The 20135-nt window shown below is 48.0% G+C and overlaps 1 protein-coding gene across 1 annotated transcript in view; it reads left to right on the top strand.

The window, feature by feature from the left end:
- LOC119385683 (putative phospholipase B-like 2) overlaps positions 1-20135 on the top strand; it is a 57699-nt gene that overhangs the window by 29872 nt on the left and 7692 nt on the right. Inside the window, exons 4-9 of the mRNA XM_037653083.2 lie at positions 3834-4063; positions 12046-12137; positions 13934-14094; positions 14718-14810; positions 15924-15995; positions 18071-18223. Coding sequence (XP_037509011.1) covers positions 3834-4063; positions 12046-12137; positions 13934-14094; positions 14718-14810; positions 15924-15995; positions 18071-18223 — 801 coding nt within the window. The remainder of the gene's footprint in view (positions 1-3833; positions 4064-12045; positions 12138-13933; positions 14095-14717; positions 14811-15923; positions 15996-18070; positions 18224-20135) is intronic.

Below are 20135 nucleotides of genomic sequence, written 5' to 3'. Positions count from 1 at the left end.
TGGGTCTTGTATATTAGGCCATGTTGAGACGATATTACGCAAAATATACATAGCATATTGATTGTCTTAATATGCTTGATTAAAAGTCCTACGCTATGTCACCTCGCGCACCTAATAAAATTGTACGCTATATAAGTATAGGCGCATAACTTAAGCTATTTATCCTAAAGCCTAGCTGCCCACCGGCACCAGCTGCGTACCCCAGAGGTAGGGCTATATATACTCCTGGAAACGCTTACGAATTATACGTGTCGCGTAGCCTTGTTGTTGTGTATGTGTGCTGTTCTGATTCATGACGTGCTGTGCTTAATTACCTAATGATATATCGCAATGTTGATGCTCGTGAAGTGACCGTTATAAAAAAAAGAGGCGAAAGGATCACGGCTACTTAATTTTTTTTTTTGGTAGTAACCGTTACTACCTATTTTACAAGTTAGCAACGAGAAGGGTAGTAACCGATACTAAGTGTGTTTGTAACGGCGAGGGTAGTAACGGTTATTAACCTCCCCGTTACTGACCGCACTTACTAACAGGGTAGTAACATATGTGACAAGTAGTTAGTAAACCGAAGTTAGTAAGTACTACAACCTTTTTTTTAAGAGTGAAACTCTTCACTGTTACATTACAATGCAGCCGAGGTAAGCGAAAGTGCGAGAATCTCCAGAGATGCGTTTGCGTTGTGGTTATGTCGAACGGCGTCGTTTTCTTGCATACGTACATGCCGCGCCTGCCGCGTCACTGCATGTCGGAGCGGACGCCAGATTGTAACGTCGTAAAGTATTCATCAGCCATCCCTAGTAAAAAGTCGTTGCAAGTATATTCGTAAGCGCGTGGCTACAACTCTCAGACTTGGGCATGAACGGCTGTACTGTATTGAGCCGATATGTTAGAGTCGCAGCTGATATTTCGCAGATAGAGTCGCTGCCAGGGGCGTAGCCAGAAATTTTTTTTCGGGGGGGGGGGGGGGTTCAACCATACTTTATGTATGTTCGTGCGTGCGTTTGTATGTGTGCGTGCCTATATACGCAAGCAAAACTGAAAAATTTCGGGGGGGGGGGGGTTTGAACCCCCCCAACCCCCCCCCCTTGGCTACGCCCCTGGTCGCTGCCACTATTAACAAACCTATGACGGTGGAATTAACGACGTTAGAGTTCTCAGAATACCATTTATCAATCAAAACTGATTCATTGTTACACTTTAGTATCCCATTAAGCCTGCCATCGCGCGCCACCGCCAAGGGCTGTTAACTTTGAGCAAACGCCAGTGAAGTCGCCGCCCGACATCGCGTCGAACACGCTGTAGGCAGTGGCGGCCAACTTGTAGGTAGTGACGAGGCACAGCTAAGTGGGCTAGGGGAAATAAAGCCCTCGCTGGTTTTCGTGGTGCGTTTAGAATGCGCGGCATACAACACAATCGAACCCACTGCCGGCCATCGTTGCGCACGGGCCACATGCGCAGCAGCTAAGAAATTATCACTTGTGAAAGAACCTCGCGGCGATTTTTTCACACTCTCAGGGTGCAATAATAAGCCTACCCTCTTCTTGTCCGCCATTTGCAGCCGGCGACGACGCAGGGCTGTAACTGCGCCGGAGAAATGCAGCGCGGTATGTCGTGACTACAGAGGGAAATGAAATGTTATAAGAAGCACCACACGCTAATCCACGTAAGCATTCACTTAGAAGGCGTCGCGGCATACTATCTATAGCGCGAGACACCCGTCGGCATGACGCCACTAACACGACTGAGACAACTGAACCAACACCAGGGACGGTTAGTCCCGTTTGTCTTTCGGGTTTACACACGGCACACATCCCTCCATGGTTGACCCTTAACAGCCTGAGTGTTCATCGCTTTGGCCAATTGGGTGACGTTACTGTAACGGGTAATTTTGCCCTGGAGGTTTGTTGTTTGCACTACGTGTTTAACTGTGTGTTTCGTTTTTTCATGTTAGCTGCATGATCGTATAATTTATTGGTTGCTGTTGTACCCTTTCATAACTTCAAATATCCTTTTTCTTGTATACTTATACTGAAGTATGCGTAAGTATACTTATATATAAGTAAGTGCTTGCTCAAATTTAATGTGCTGCGACAATTATTGTATGCCGCAAAAAGCGTGTATTACTGCATAACTTACGGATATGCCCTTCTTGTTACGGTCTCTGGTGGGACTGACATTGCTGACAAATTATATTAATAATTCATGTTCAATAGTTTACCTGCTTGAGCGTGAAACGTTGAGCCAGGACATTGTTAAATAGGGAATACTTGAGGCAAATTTAATATTGTCGTTTAGTGTGTAGATTGTCCACATTACTGGAGAGTTCACATTGTCAGAGTAATGCGATGGAAAGTAAATTATTTGAGTGCGCTGAGAGTTATCCGGTATCGTGGAAGTCGCATAATTCAACTACTCCGTGAAGCTGGATGACTTAGCGAAGCGTCTGGGTCAAGTTTTTCAAGGCGCCACGGTCACTTCGACTGTTGCGGCTGGAATTATATCATGCTCGATGCAAAGAAAATTAAGTAAAAAGAAGCACAGCGCGCCCACTGCAGGTATAAGAGGCAACGGGCCGCCCACAGATGGCAATTTTCGTTTGCGTAGGCCTATTGGGACTGAACTGACCACAAAATGCGATTGGCATGTTTGGACCTAATGAAAGTATTCTGACTTTTTTTTCATCTCGTCACAGTGGGCGCATTATAGCTGCCACTGTTTTTCAGAGCCAAAGCTCTTTTACATATTCATGCAAAAAAAATCAGCCTCTTTCAGCTGTCATGTGTTCAATTTAGATCGCATTTTTCGAGTGAATTACGCATTTGCAAAGCACACGTAGCGTTTTGAATAAAATAATTACCATAAGCCAGCATTTTCTTTTGTTGTCGAACTGAAGAATACGTTCGCATGTTCACGTAGTTATGCTCACGTTTGAAGCTCAGCTTGTGTGCTTCTCTTGCAGCCTTGCTCCGTTTAAAGGGGCCATGACACGGTCACCCAAAGATTTGTCGTTTTCAGCGAAAACTAGAGGTAGAGGGTCTATTACGCCTATTGTAATGAAGACAGCGGCACTCGGGCACGGGCGCATGCTCGGATAGGGCGAAGCGAAGGAAGACGAAGGGAATAGAACAGCCGGCCTGCAGCAAGGGTGCTGTCTCTGTCTATTCTTTACACTATACAGATTTCAAAACTGCGCCGTAAACGAATATTTCAGTGCAAAACAAGCCCTAGAAGTCGCCGGCTGTAAACCCCGCCCACCGCCGGCGACCGCCACCTTGCAATGGCGCATGTGACGTCATGTGTACACGGAACGGAGCCGTCGTCTTCTACCAAAGTTTCAGCCGCTGCAAATCGTTCAATTTCAGTACCAAGCTAAAGAAAGCTAAAATATCTCGATATCACTTGCAACTGACCGCGGAACAATAATATCATTTGCCGCAATGCAAACTCTTGCACAGCTAGCTGCTTGTTACTACACGGCTCGCGAGTGCACCATTGTTGCCTGACTCTCGGCAACAATGGTTTATAAAAATATTCGGTTATAAATTAAGTGCTCGACCAAATGCGCTGAAATTTCGCCAGCTTATTTGTGAATGCACGAGGGTTAATCCATATAACACAGATTATGATCGAAAATTGGGTGTCATGGCCCCTTTAAGGTGTGACGCGAAAAATGAAATGAGCAGAAATAGTGCAGCGCTGAACATTTCCCAACCACATTACTAACAACCCGAAAATAAATGGTGAATCTACTCATAGGACTGCCGTGGTCGAGAATTTGTCGTTATCAGCCGTTTCTTATGCATTTCTCTCTGTATAACCTCTTCAACGTTCAGCTACTTCAGCCTGGTGGGAGATCTGTTCGACCTGGAACTTGCCCTGCAAAGGAAGAATGACTTCAACTCAATCGCCCAGATCCTGGCCTGCTCAGCTCTAGTCAAAGTGTTGGGTGACTTTGAGGACATCTACTTTTCTCATGACACCTGGTTTCTGTACCGTGGAATGCTGCGCATACAGAAGAGGTACATCTTCCCCTGGCACCACACGGCGCATCTCACCGGTGACGGTAAGCTCGTGCGCCTGCCCCCGCCACACAAACATTGGGCTTTTGCCTCACTGATAGAGAGTGCACAGATCCTTGTCAACAGCCTTTACCAAAGACGTATCACCGTAAAACACACCCTCCAGGGGGTCCGATAGTGTAGAAGATACGCTGAATGAAAACTATTCGTTGATCTACCACTCTTTGACCGAGAATCCTCGGTGGGAAAATAGCGACTCGCGTGCATGTACAGTAGCGTTTTTTTTGGAGCATTGAATCTTGCTGATGGGCCCAGTTATTCGCAAAATTAAGCTTGTATGCTTCGCTGCACAATCCTAATTGGGCTAAAGCGCTCATAAATTTCCCGCTGAAGGTGGAGTCTAACTCGCAGAACTTCAACAACCAACCCCATTGTTGAAACGGCCTTGGCCCCGGATGAAATTACGTCGGAGTAAATTTTTAAATGCCAATCATATTTCTGCCGTCTCAGCAAGAAAGCTCTCCGTTCTTCGGACACCTTCTTGTTTAAGACTAATTCCTAAAAAGAAATAAATGCATGAAAGAAAGCTTTGTGAGGTCGTGGTGGACTAGGAACCTACGGCATCACGTTGTGTAACCGATTGCTTGACTCAATGGGATAAGCACACACGCTTGCAGGCTGTGAACTTATCCCAATCTTGTGAATATTATCTACTGAATGCACAAAACAAACGTAGAAAAGAACACTTTCCATGGAAGTTTCGTGTAAATCGCGATGGTGAAATAAAGGCCATCTGGCAATACGCAAAACAAAACAGCATTGAACATTGAACACATCATGAAAATTCGCACTTTGCAAAAATATAGCGCTAAAGACGCTAATTACCCAATACGTTTCGGTGGTCGTGGGATTGGCCTTCCTTTGTGCGGTTCCTGGCGCTCATGAACGCTAGAAAGACGATGAAAGACGTCATGCTGATGTTGCCCGACAATATCGAGAGCAAAGAGACATAATCGCGTTAGCACAGCTTGATACGACGACGACAGAGCAGGTGACTGGTAGCAAACGCATTCGCATAACGTCAACGATTCCAAGAGCCAATTCTGCGAGGAGAACTTGCAGTGCTGCGCTCGACCAAGTTTCATTGCGCCGTACTAAAAGGTAGAAATGGCGCATCAGCTCTGAGCACGCAATTCCAGCATACGTGGTCACAGGAAAAATAGATGTTAAGGTCTATCAACTTCATCGAGTCGTCGACGTGTACCTCTAACGATAGCTCCCGTGGCTTTAAAACCTGCTTAAAAAACTGTGGGGCTCGTGTTCCGGTTGACGGCTTTATGGTGGTCAAAGCCCCTCCCCCAGGCCCTGGCCGAAATTTGTTTTGCAAGAGTTTGGCTTGGGTGCGCGCCCATCGAAATTGGACGTGTGGCAGCTATTTCACAAGGGCCTGCTTATGACCAGTTCTGTCACTGAACGAATACTCACAAAACAAATTTTGGCGAAAAAATTCGTAACCCCGGCTTCGTACCTGGTGTGTGGTACCAAATTGTATTTGCGACCGTCGGAGAATTATTTTTGCCCATCTTCAATTCCCTTCCCTCGTATAATCAAAGCATCTTGTGCCAGCATTTTCCCACTCTCCCCTGGCTGGTGCATGTTTTAAAAAAAGCATGACAAGAGAAAACACCCAAGAAGCCAAACAACAGCATCGCGAAACATAACAAAAAGAAAGGGCTTTGAAACAAAAGCCTTTTGGGAAGAGAGCGGTTGACCCTCAAGGAAGGAAGGAAGGAAGGAACAAACAAGCGAAAGACAGGGAGGTTAGCCAGTTCTTAGACCGGCTGGCTGCCCTGTGCTGGGGGAAAGGGGAAGGGGAATAAAAGATGATAAAAGAGAGATGTTAGAAAAAAAGGAGAGCTAGAAAAGGAAAAAGATGATGTGCTACTCCAGTGCGCTACACTTTGTGCGCAAAAGAAATGACATGCAGGGGATAAAGATAAAGCTGGAGCCCCCAATTCGATCGCATCATAACGAGATTGAGGTGCCGGCACGTAACAGACTAAAGTTATGCTAAAATTGTAAATTTGGATGTCGGACTATCGAAGAGTTTTATGTATGTCATATTCCCTATTTTACTGCTCAGCAATCCTTAACGTTCCATCACGCCCTCGCTCGAGTAGATTGGCGCTGATGGGGAAGAATAACATTGCCGACTTGTTGCACTGGCAGGCGAAATGTGTGTGTGTGTGTGTGTGTGTGTGTGTGTGCGTGTGTGTGTGTGTGTGTGTGTGTGTGTGTGTGTGTGTGTGTGTGTGTGTGTGTGTGTGTGTGTGTGTGTGTGTGTGTGTGTGTGTGTGTGTGTGTGTGTGTGTGTGTGTGTGTGTGTGTGTGTGTGTGTGTGTGGAGATAGCGAAAGTCGGGAGGGCTTCTAGGGGGCGTAGGTACCATAAAAGTAACGATGGTCTTGCTGCAGGCGTGATCTTCGATGGAAGAACTGCACGATGAGCGGCATTAATACCACTGAAAGCAGAGTGAAACGGGAAGGGGGCCGAGCTGGTGGGGTGGAATGCGGCCGAAATGTCTAGTGTGCTTTCTCAACGTATCGACGCGGATGTATTTTGTGATTGGGTGATCACGCGAGATGACCATACCAGCTGCTCAGTGTGCACATCTCGGAATTCTCAATACTTGAGCTTGAATCGACTGGAGGACATGTACCTTTGTCCTTCGAGCCCTGCACAGCGCAGGTAAGCTGTAGCACACTAACGCAAAGAACGCCACGGTATTAAGCTAAAGTGTCGCATGTGCAAATGCACCCCATGTAGCGAAGCGTTCGAACTTGGTAATGGGTCATCCTCTCGAGCACGTTCTAGTGGGTCGCCTTCTTCGGCTCTTTTCGAAGAGAACGCAACTCGTGCTGAGAGTCGGCCCCGCCTTGACCGTCGCTGTCGAGTATCTTCGCCGAGTGCCCGCTAATAAACCTCTTTATAATTTGGTGGAGGTGCTGGGCCTTCACAACAACTTCGGCCCTCATTCAATGCCTGGCTCTTCGATCCCGTACCCTGCCGCCTACCATGCCTCAAGACGTCTCCCAGCAAACGCCCCCGCCTGCAGCGACCTCATGTCCCGGTGTTCCTCGTATTCACTGGCGCCGATGGTACCGACGTGGAGGACTAGCTCGCGATTTACGAGCGCGTGAGTGTCCCCAATAAATGGGACGAGGCAGCAAAATTGACTAACCTGGTTTTCTACGTCGCGGGTGTGGCGGGCCTGTGGTACAACAACCACGCATCCAATATCACGACGTGGTCCGGCTTCAAGACCGCCATTATCAACGTGTTTGGCCGCCCTGCCGTTCGTAAGCTGCAGGCCGAAAAGCGCTTACGTGAACGCGCTCAGCTGGCCGGTGAATCATTCACCAGTTACATTGAAGACGTCCTCGATTTCTGTAAGAAAGCCGACGCCACCATGTCCGATTCTGACAACATCAGGCACATCATGAAAGGCATCGACGACGACGCCTTCACCATGCTGCTTGCCAAGAACCCCAGCACAGTGGCAGATGTCATAACGCTCTGCCAAAGCTATGAGGAGCTGCGCCGGCAGCGATCGATGACCCGTCGCTCTCCATCACGCGACGCAGAGCTCGCCGGCTTGTCGACCATATCCGACCACTCCGCGTTGCTCGCAGAGATCAAGACATTCGTGCGCGAGTAAATCGCGCGCCAGTTCTCTCTGCTGGACTTTGCTCGCCCTCGGTACGCTCAACAGCCGTCGACCACCCTTCTGCCTCCCCTCCGTCAAGCAATTGAGCAGGAAATCGCGGAAGTCATGCCCGAGTACCACCAGCGCCATCCGGCTCCTTCACCCTTGAGTTACGCCCAAGTTGTCGCAAGAACGCCCCCATATATCTCTACGGCTGCCCCACATATTTACGCCGAAGCCTCCGCTCGACCTCACTCTTTCGAAGCGGATGTACCGGTAACCTACGCCGACGTCACGCACAGGCCACGACTGCAGCCCACCATGCAATCCTATCAAAGGCACGTGTGCCACACACGTGCCACACACGTGCACGTTCACACTAGCACAGGCACGTGTGCCATTTAAAGTTGCGCAGAACGGTATCCATCATGCGCTCAGGGTACTGGCAAGTCCCCATGGCTGATGACGCCCGACCGAAGACAGCCTTTGTCACGCCGGAGGGCTTGTACGATTCAACGTCATGCCTTTTGGCTGTGTAATGCGCCGGCGACCTTTGAGCGCATGATGGATACCGTTCTGCGCAACTTGAAATGGCACACGTGCCTGTGCTACCTCGACGACGTCGTTGTTTTCGCCCCGGACTTCTCCACGCATCTTCAACGCCTGCGGCATGTGTTGACGCGTTTGAGCGGCGCTGGTCTGCAACTGAATCTAAAGAAGTCCCGATTTGCAGCACGGCAGCTGACAATACTCGGCTACGTCGTGTCCAAGGACGGAATTCTCCCCGATCCAGCCAAGCTTCGGGCCGTGTCAGAGTTCCCAAAACCTACGTCGGTCAAAGAACCGCGCAGTTTCGTAGGACTATGCTCCTACTTTCGGCGCTTTATCCGCAACTTCGCGACTATCATATCGCCGCTTACGAAGCTCCTTGGCAACAACGGGCTCCTCAATTCGTGGTCGTCACAGTGCGACGACGCTTTCGCAAAGCTCCGTAGTTTGTTGACGTCTCCTCCTATACTACGCCACTGCGACCCTACGGCCCCTACAGAGGTACACACGGACGCCAGGGGTGTTGGCCTCGGCGCTGTCCTTGCGCAGCGCAAAACTGGGTTCCCGGAAAACGTCGTGGCATATGCAAGTCGTACGCTTACTAAAGCTGAGACCAACTATACCGTTACGGAGAAAGGATGTCTGGCAATCATCTGGGCCCTTACGAAGTTCCGACCTTATTTGTATGGTCGCCCATTTGATGTCGTCATCGACCATCATGGACTGTGCTGGTTGTCGTCCTTGAAGGATCCCTCAGGCCGTCTCGCCTGGTGGGCACCTGGCCTGCAAGACTACGACATCCGCTGCTGTACCGCAACGGACGCCAGCATGCTGATGACGACGCCCTGTCCCGCTGTCCCTTGCCTGACGACAATGCCTACAGCTCAGTGTCTCACTTTGCCGTTTCTTCCCTCGACATTCACACCATCGCTACCGAACAGCGCAAGGATCATTGGATTGCCTCACTGATAGACTTGCTGACTGATCCATCGGCCACACCATCCTCTCGCGCATTGCGTCGTCAAGCCCACCATTTCGCCGTTCGCGACGACCTCCTCCACCGACGCAATTACGACGGCGACGGTCGCCAGTGGCTACTAGTAATAACCCGCAGTCTGCATTCTCACATATGCGAATCGTTCCACTCTGATCCGCAGTGTGCACACTCTGGGGTATCGAAAACTTACCACCGCATTCGCCAACGGTACTTTTGGCGAGGAATTTACCGCTACGTGCAGACGTTCGTTCGCTCCTGCATCGATTGTCAGCGCCGCAAAACTTCGACGCACCTGTCATCGGCAGGTCTGCAACCTCTACCTTGCCCTGACCGACCGTTTGGGCGCGTTGGCGTTGATTTGTACGGGCCACTTCCTCTGACGTCCACTGGTAACCGCTGGGCCATCGTCGCTGTAGACCACCTCACGCGATACGCTGAAACTGCCGTCCTCGCTGCGGCTACAGCGCGCGATGTGGCCTCCGTCTTGCTCCACCGATTCATGCTGCGTCCCGGTCCACCCCACGAGCTGCTCAGTGATCGAGGCCGTGTCTTCTTGTCGGAAGTCGTCGAAGCCATCGTCGAAGCCAAGTGCAACGTTGTTCACCGGAAAACTACTGCTTACCACCCGCAGACGAACGGCCTCACCGAACGCTTTAACCGCACGCTCAGCTCACATGCTCTCGATGTACAGGTCGGTCCACTGTTAAAGGGAACACTCGAATGAGCCCCCTTCATTTTGCTGGCCCCCTCATTCCAAGTGGATGTGGAAACGTTGTTTGTTCAAGGCACTGGTCTGTCAAAGGGAGTCGGAACTGTCAACCACCAGTAGTCTTATGTAAATCTAAGCCACTGTACTGTTGCAAGAGAGCGATATCCTGACATGCCCTGAACGCAATTGTTCCCTTTAACAGTGGACCGACCTGTACGTCGCCGCCGATCACACAAATTGGGATGCCATTCTGCCTTTCGTCACCTACGCCTAAATACCGCCCCTCAGAGCACTACTGGTTTCTCACCATTTTTCTTATTGTACGGCAGGCACCCGTCGCACACAATCGACACAATCCTTCCCTACAAGCTGGATCGCTCTGAATGTGCGTCTATTTCTGCGACAGCCAAACTTGCTGAGGAGTGTCGTGAGCTCTCCAAGACCTTCACTACGCATAACCAAGAGCGGCAGAAGAGCATTCGTGGTGACACCACCACTTCAGCGCCCACGTTCCTCCCTGGAGCGCTCGTTTGGCTGTCTGTCCCTACCACTGCAACTGGCCTCTCTTCCAAACTACTGCCCAAATACGAAGGCCCCTACCGTGTCGTCGAACGCACATCCCCGGTCAAGTACCTGATCGAACCCATAGAACCATCTCCGGACATGCGCCGCCGAGGGCGCGACATTGTCTACGTGGAGCGCCTGAAGCCCTACCACGAGCCCTTATAGTGACAAGTTGCTAGGCCGCCAGGCGGCTCCCTTTTCGTACCCGGGGTAATTGTAGCGAAGAGTTCGAACTCGGTAATGGGTCGTCCTCTCGAGCACCTTCTAGTGGGTCGCCTTCTTCGGCTCTTGTGCTGAGAGTCCGCCCCGCCAACTGTCGCTGTCGAGAATCGTCGCTGAGTGCCCGCTAATAAACCTCTTTATACCCACGATTTTCCCGCAAGATATCTTAGCACATGGGTCAACATGATTGGTGTTTAATCTTCATACAGGAGAAATGAGGGCTCCAGGGCAGGTCCCGGTCTATTATTAGTCTCGGAAAGCGCTTTTTTTTATTTGCGACATAGACTTGCCCTTAAGGCGTAATATTTGTTGTGTATATTTGTGGTAAATGTGCGCCGTTAGGCCGGTGTTCTGTATGAAGTGAAGAAGTGTCTTGTGGAATGTGTTGTCATGTATCCATCGGTCATAACTGTGTCACTGTAGCGAAGACGAGCTTGCAGGAGATGCCGGGAGCGTTCCGACTGTAATCCTTGGCATGTCCATATAAGGTGGTATGCATCTGCTTACATCACCGGAACAGAACAGTACGGGCATGTAGCACCAACTGGTAAATGCTACCAGTTCCATGTTGAGATAATAGCTGGTGTAAGGGCCACCCCTGCCCGAAGCGCTTAATCTTCTCGTAACCGATCAGGTGTGCAATAATTGTAATAACGTAAGGCCTACTGCCTTGCGAAGGAAGGCGCCCAGGGCAGCTGGTCTTACACGAAGGAGGAATCAATATCCGTTCTGTCTGGAACCTTTTTGTAGGTCTAATAAGGCTCCCCGAGCTGTTTGACCGAGATGGCAAAGGGCCATGTAGGTGACGCTATTAGGTCCAGGTGATGAGGGACGCTTGGAGGCTGCCATAGCTCCCTGAAGTTTTTCTACAGAGAAAAGAACGTACATCCAGGAGTCTCTTGACATTAGTGCGCTTCCCAAAAAACTAGCGCTCAATGCGGACCGCTCAGTGGCACGCTTAGCGGCGAAATCATCTGCGGCTTTGTCTGTATAACCGAAATATTTGTTGTTTTTGTATATAGAGGAGACTATATAGAGACTAGACAGAGACTAGAGACTAGTCTCTTGTCTCTGTCTGGAGACTAGAGTGCGCAACTTGGAACATGCCTTGTATATAAACATAGATACCTTCCTTGATGTACGTGAATTGTAAGCAGCGTATTCTGTGTCCTGTACCCCTTCCTTGTCCGCGTGGTCTAGCGCAAATCTTTTCGGTACGCATAATCAACTCAGCCAAATTTGCCTTTCCGTCGCATATAAAATTTGCGCCCTCATTCCAGAACACGTCATCCCTGGACACACGATCACCATGTCGTCATACCCTGGAAAGCTGGTCTCGTGGGACAACTTCTACCTCACGTCCGCAGGACTGGTAAGTTGGTTTTGAACGGGTGCGAACCCACTTAACCGGAATTCGAAATATGTATTTGATTAAATCACACGCATACGTGCATGAGTGAATCCTTCACCCTTAAGGCTTTCAATCATAAATTCTAGTTTGAAAAGTTTTATGATATATGCATATATACATATAATCACGTAGGTAGAGATGAGTATTTTCAGACAGGGAGCGCTTTTTAACAGCAAAGCTGTTTAAGCCGAGCATTAGTCCGTCCGTCGTGGACGAAAACCCTCACGGGCGATGGCGTCACCTCGTGTTGCCTAGCAATCCCTGGCGCATCTGTGGATAGCTTCGCGCTCGCTTGGCTATCTCGCTATGTAGCCCTTGCGTGGAAAGGCCGGCTACTTGGCTCAGAAAAGCTGGGCATAGCTTGCTCTTGTGGCGCAAGGCTACAGATACAGCGGAGATGATCGGCACCTAGCTGGTCCTGGCCCAAAGCTGAGCATAATGGCTACCACCCGATATCGTGGATTGTGGAGCGCGACTTTCACCACCTTCATCGTGGATTGTGAAATGACAATCATCATTCTAGAGCACTACGGGCGCTTTGTCGAAGGTAGTAGCAGACGCTCTCCCCACCCGGCGCCAGCGCAAAAAGGCAATGAAACGATGCGCGCGTCGAAGCTTCCCGCCGCATCGCCGCTCGCACCCCCCTCCCACCTGTCCCTCTCTCTGCGCTGCGCGCGCCGCGCAGTCAGTCGCTCAGTCGTTCCCGCCACCGAGCGCAGTAGACGCTCTCCCCATCCGCTCCCCATCCTACCACCTTCACGAAAGCCAGCAGCGAGATCAAGCGCATATTCATATTTGGCGTGTCTCCCGGGTTAAGATTTTACTCGGGAAAAGTAACCATGCATATTACAGCACGAAATAAATGCTGAATTCCGGCCTTATTTGTGGCGGCCAGTAACTTAAAAGTGATATGTTAGCGGCTCAAGCAATAACTCATAAAGTTTGAAGTTTATTTATCACCACTGCAAGTATACATATTTCGTGCAGCTGTTCAACGGTAAGCGATGGCCAAAAGGCTAGTGAATGCCTGACAATGCAGCAACCCCGCCCAGACCACGATACTGCCCAACACTCTACATGTCTGTCTAAAGCATAGATGTATAAACACAATACATAACACAGTGAAAATACAATAAGTACAGTAAATACAGTGGGAAAGTTGCAGCTACTTTAATTCAATTATTAAATAATTAATTATATACTGGTGAAAATATACTGACTGTAGGTCACATTCCTAGCGCTAATACACGGTTGATGGGATTTTTTCAGAACTCTCTCTTTTTTAATATTGGTCCAAGCTAGCTGGAATATCTTGGACAGCGAAACGCATTTAGATGGAGGTGAAGTGCTAGAGACCCGTGCACTGTGCGATGTCAGTCCACGTTAAAAACTCCAGCTCATCGAAATTTCCTGAATCCTCCACTATGGCGTGTCTCATAATCATATCGTGGTTTTGTCATGTAAAACCCCAACGATTATTATTATTAGTTTCGCAAATACAAGAAACTACGGCAGGCGTTAGAATAAAAGTTCCCACGGCAATGTCGATAGAAACTAGTTTCTGAAGATAGATGCTGTGATTTTCGGATACTGTCTCCTCGAAAAAGCAGTAAACCTCAGCAGACATTTTGCGCTCACTACAAAAGTGCTATATTCCAACTTAGCTCCTCTGTTGCGGCCATCGATGATTGTTCGTTGTACCTCACAAAAAGAAGATCGTGGCCTCTCCTCCAATTCGAAATCTGTGCTGCGTGCAGGCCATCACAGAAACTTCAATCGTGAACGACAACAATGACCTCTGGAACTATGTGGTTCCGGAGAGTGGTCCTTTCAGCTGGGTGAGTGCCGCTGTGGCATGCCGCCTGGCTACCTCAGGCTTGGAGTGGGTCCGTCTCCTTGGAAGGGAGAACGGCGGAACGTGAGTAGAACGCCGCAATGACATTATTGCAACAGAGTAAATTGCAGTTATGGCAAGTGTCACGTTTCTTCGTTATGTTTTCCCGCTGTGAGCATGTCACAGAAATGCATTTTAACAGTGAAGTGTTTTATGCCGGGGTCCGTCAGGACTTCACTCGCATCAATTCGGTCACGGATGTGACGTTGGTAAAATGCACACCAACAGATTACAAAGAAAAACCAGAACAAAAAAGTTTGGTTTGTTTGGCTGACCTGGGAGTCGAACGAGGAGGAGCGATGTGAGGGTTAGGAGATGGGAAAGGAGGAGAGAGGCCAATATAGAAAGAGATATAGGAGGAAAGAGACATGAAAGAAAGAAGAAGGAAGACCAAGAAGAATGAAAGAACTCAGTCTGCGTTCGCGTACCTGGTGGCACTTGCTTGCCAGATCTGCTGTTTACTCACATTGCGGTGGCGTGAAACTGGCTTTAATTTTTTTACTCCGTAACCATTACGGCAGTTTCTATAAGACATCGTAAGCTTTTTTTGGTTTACACTCTTCATTGTCCTTGATTAATAGAAACAAGACGATGCGCCTGCTGGTTTACGTGAAAATAATTCCACTCTACCCTGCTGTCGCATGCAGGTGCAACAGCCAGGTGCTCGTCTTGGATTACAACCTCTTCGTTCCTGGGAGACCCATTGCTGACGGGACCCTTTGGATTTACGAACAACTTCCGTGGGTTCATTATTGTTATTACTATTGTTAATAATATTTTCCTGTTGAGTGCACAAGGGCCCTTTTTTACAAAATTAAAGGCTGATAACTATTCTTATTTTTCTCATTTCCATTAGAAACATTACTGCGGCACGGTAAACAATTGAGTAATGTAAGTGTGAGACGCTGTTATTTATTTTGCCACCAAGGAAACGCTAGTTATTTTATGCAAGTGCTTTTCAAATTCACAGTGCTGCACTTTGTGCGACACTCCTGCAACCGCGGTAGTTTGATGACAGAATTATTGAATGGCCACCTAAAACATCCAATGTCCGCTATGATCGCATGCAGCCTGCACGAAATACCTGCATATGTTTTTTACTGTGATAATAATTTCATCGTCTAACAACCGAAATACATAATCGATCTTTGCCATCTGGTTCGTACCATTTGGTCCCAGCGGTGAAACCATGCTGTTTTAAGGGCAGTCTCAATTCATAGACGCTGTACTGATTATTCACATGAGTAATGCACGTATGGCTATGCGTAAATGTCTCCACAAATGGCTTGAAGTTATGGCTACCTGTAAAACACCCAGGGACAGCATGGCAAATCAGTGCTCTGGCAATGGCACCAGCAGTCTTTCATTGACTTTCCAATGTAGCTGAAATTAATATACACAAATAGTTACTTCAACAATTGGCTCTTGTGTCGTGACTTGGTCTATAACAGAGCATTTATTTGCTACGGAGAGTGGCTTGTCGTTCCACAAATGCAAAGTTATTACTGAACCATTCCCATTTTCCAGCGAATGAACTCGTCGTAATGGCGTAACGATTGAGTGGTTGAAAGGTGGCAAGCCATTACAAAGGAATCAGCTACGATTCATCATTATCATCATCAGCAGCAGCAGCAGCAACAAAGACGCTGGCCTTTAAAGAGCTCCTACGATGATAATGGCTTTCGCCCTCGAGTCGTCTTAGGCAAATTCATAAGAGACCCTGCGAGTTCTTAATTATAATTACATCATTTGAAATACATTTAGGATACACTGCGGTCAACGAAAGACCATATGCTCAAGTGTCGCCCTTGTGTTGCCCTTCACGTTCATAATGCTCCATGCATCTCCTGCAGGAAAATGACGCGGTATGAAGACGTTAGCCGAGACCTTCGCAACAACAAGTACTGGGCAAGCTATAACATCGCGTAAGTTTCTTTCACTTCCGATTTAAATAAATTATGCGGTACGTTAATGCGCGCGTGGCGACAGATATTCGTGTGAAGTTGCAGGAATTCTGGATGCAAGACGTCAAGTTTATAAGCGTACATAAACAGTATGCCATGTCATTCTCGTGTATCGCTTTACACCGGACGCTTACTGAACTTGCCAAACAGGCCCCAATACAATCCCGTTTACTGAAAAACAAGCCACCTTTCATACGGAGCCAATCGTTATTTAAAAGAAGCTAAATAAGAAAAATAACAGCGTTGTATAATCCCGTTTTTCATTAACAGTTATTCTCGAACGCACCACAAATTCACATTTTTTAAAATAAACTACCTTTTAAAGAAATTACCTTTTTTAAATGAAACTACCGTGACATTAGTTGAGCTAAGGGTCATTAGCCATTTATCACACCAGCAGGTAATAGTGTTAAGATCGTTGTGAAGGATCTGATGGTCATCAGTATTTTTTATAACCCGGTAGACAACGCAGTCATCGGCAAAGAGCCCTACACTGGAAGTTATGTTAGTGCTAATGTTGGTAATGTAAATTAAAAATAGTAATGGGCCCAGGACGCTACCTTGCGGTACACCAGATATTACGTCAGTGAGAGAAGAAAAGTTATTTGCGACTATGATTGGAGGCGACAAGATAAAAAAATTCTAATCCATGACAAAGTTAGGCTGTGAATTCCAAGGGCTGATAATTTTGCAATAGGACGACAATGTGCTACGCGGTAGAATGCTTTAGAAAGAAAGATCCAGAAAGATGCAGTCAGTTTGAGACATGCAATTCCCTCCGCATTGCATGCCTGATTGCACGTCAAAAAAGGCGACAAGTGTCATCGGCCGCCGAGTAATCTGATCATCAGCGGAACGCGTCGTCTTTTATACATCAGTCATCGAACCTTCCAGCGTTATCGGTGCTGCTCGCGTAAGTTCTTGAATAAACTTGACTCTTCGTACCCTACGCGTAATCTTAACAGAATGATCTCAAACAATGGCGAAGCTTCCCAAACATTGTGGCGCGGTCTGTGCTAACACACAATGCGGCACGGTCTGAGCGTTGCTAACAGTCTTTGTGGGTGAAACCTGAATACATCAAAATAAAGGAATAAACGCGCGTGGCAATATCTAGCAAACGCGGACCCGGGTTCGAACCTAAGCACCGCAGTGAAAATTTATTTTCTAGCCGGTTATTTCTTTATAGTGGCGGTCGTCTTTTGTGACAGACAGACAGACAGGCGGACAGTTCTCTTGCCGAGTTCGCATAGAATTGCTTACGCACAAAAACAAAACTCGCGATATTATCTCAAGGGTCACAAGACATGCGCTTTCTACTCCAATTTAGCTACACTATTTAGGAGCCGCGCATTCAGCACAGGACACAGGGGGCTTTAAATTTTAAAAAAAAGCTCCTGGATGAATCTTGTTATTAGCTAGGGCTTGGAATTCAGGGGCCCTTGCCCTATCGGGAAAATTGCGGCAAACGAAGCTTGGCGTCTACGTGCTACTTTTCTTTCTTTCTTTCTTTCTTTCTTTCTTTCTTTCTTTCTTTCTTTCTTTCTTTCTTTCTTTCTTTCGCAATGCGCAATGAACCCTCACACTGTTTCCTTCCTCCTTACCGGAAATTCAACCTTCATTCACGTGCATAGCAGCGCAGCACTTCTGTTGATGCTGGCAACAACGACAGTGATGCGTTAATATCCAGGCAGCAGTGAGTGCGGCAACGTTAAATGACAAGTCACTGCAAAAAAAGATCAGATTGCCATACCAGAAAAAGTTGATCGTCGTCAAATCCACCATCCAGACAGAAGCAATTATTGGAAAACGGCGTATACAAATACGCGCGTCACCGGGGCCCCTTCGAGGGCGACATTTCTGTACGCCTGCCGACGCCGGGTTTTGCGCATAAGACGCCGAAATTGGTGTGTTATAAAATGTTGGCTTAAAAAAAGCTGAATTATGCCGGTAACTGGCAGCTAGAAAGTGCATAGCAAGTTGAGCTCGGTGTAATGTTTTTAAGTGCTAAAGAACGTTTTCTTTGTTTTTCGCAGCTATTTCAGTGATGTCTTCAACCTCAGCGGACAACTGCCGAAAGTGCAGAGGTACGGTAACTTCTATACGTACGAGAACGCCCCACGTGCTCAGATCTTCCGGCGGGACCACGTAAAAGTCAAAGACATGAACTCTATGATAAAGCTAATGAGGTAAGTGTGCGGACCACTATAATCACTGAGACCACGTTTTATTTCTCAGCCTGGCGCATAGCTCTGACGTTTCTATTGGCTGCAGAACGGGGAAAGCTGCCGCATGCTCACTTTTGAGCTAATTAAAGCAGTGCTGGCCGGTTTAGAAGAATGGCAGAACCTGAAGTATCAGTTGACATTTAAAATGTCGCTTTGCCACTTTTATGCATTCACTAAATCAAACAGTTAATTGCTTGAAATCTCCTTCGAGGAAGCAGCGCGAGTGTTCTTGGCCCAGCGCAGGGACGAAGAAGGCGTTGCAGTTCTTTCTCTGATCGATAAAGCGTGTTTGTTTGTCGTGCTCCGTGTCCTCATCGATCCCACGTCGTTACACTGGTGGAGGTGCGGGGTAAGCTTCATGCCTGGCACTCCATCGCGGAGTCGACAATCGAGCCCGGAATCGCCACCAGGCGTCGAAACACCGGTCCACCAATTCAGTCGCCGTCTGCTAGTCGCCGTCATGACCGTGTACCTCGCACCCAACCTGTCTATCGGGGACGTCAAGTAGTTTATAAACCCTGCGTTACGTGACTACGACAACAAATACAAGAACCGTCCGTTTGTGCTGATTGGGGACTTCAACTTGGACCTCATTGCCAATGACTGGATTGTGCAGCACATGCTTTCCAAGTACGCACTCAGATGTATCCATATGTAACCTACCACGATCCGAGGGACGTGCATAGACTTAGTGTTTGCAAACTTCCCACTGCAGCCAGTACAAGGACCTCTCTCGCTTCATTTCACGGACCATAAAGCCGTCATAATGAAGGGACCTCGCAATCCAGCCGCCATGACAACGACGAAATGAAAAGAACAAACGAAGAAACGAAACAACAAATGAACAAGAACAAAATAAAAGTTGATTTTGTATAATATACGCACAGTCTTACGTCTTGCTAATGATGTTGTGGGCCAACTTTCACGGGAGAGGTTTACCGATGATCTCCCCCTCTCGAGCTTCGCCCACTTATCATTCATTCCGTGGATCTGGCGTGATTTTTTCATTTACTTATTACATGCTTCAGACCCTTAGGCCCAAACAGGTGGGCAGTTTCAATGTCACAGACATATTGCAAAAAGCCCCATAGAAATCTGTCATGAGATTAATGTGATTAGCGGACGTAATGAACAAAAAATGTCAATAATGGAACACGTTTCGACATCACTGTAGTAAGATGTGTTACAACAAAATGAATACAAAGAACAACGCAATCTGTTTCACTATTTAGACCTATAATAGCGCTTTATTAGCAGAGATGTGAGAATACCAGTGGTGCAACGGTGCTAATTTAGTGTAGAAGGAGTTAACAAGAGGGAGCAGGAATATATATATATATATCAAAACGTTTATTGAGGGAAAAAAGAAAAGAAAAAAGTGTTTAGGGAGCGGGTGGGTGGGGCCCCTATTCCAGGGCTCCACTGGCTTGAGCGGCCCGCCGCGCCTGGTCGAGGAGTGCTAGTTGCACCACCCGAACCCCGCTGGCGAGCAAAGTCTCCCACTGCTCCCTTCCGGAAATTTTGCCGGCTATTTGCGGCGAGTTAATTTCGGGTGGCCTGTTCTGGCAATCCCACGTTATGTGGGCGAGAGTGGGCCTGCCTCCGCACCACGGACAGCTATCGCTGTACATTGTGGGGTGAATGGCATGTTTCAAAGAAAGGTTCGGATATGTATGTGTTTGTATACGGCGCCAGTCGTAAGAGTCCCGCCCGGATAGATCAGGGTGGGGTGGACTGTACTGTCGTCGCTCAAGCCGTTGGTGCTCAAGGATGTCTCGCGGTAAGAAAGGGCTTAGGCATACTGAGAAGACGCTTCAGTTATCCGTTACAGTCTGAGACCATACCTTGAAACTTTGAATGCTTTGAAGTGTCA

Source organism: Rhipicephalus sanguineus, chromosome 1, assembly GCF_013339695.2.
Source record: "Rhipicephalus sanguineus isolate Rsan-2018 chromosome 1, BIME_Rsan_1.4, whole genome shotgun sequence".
NCBI classification, from domain to species: domain Eukaryota; kingdom Metazoa; phylum Arthropoda; class Arachnida; order Ixodida; family Ixodidae; genus Rhipicephalus; species Rhipicephalus sanguineus.
This window is presented reverse-complemented; position numbering and strand designations above follow the sequence as displayed.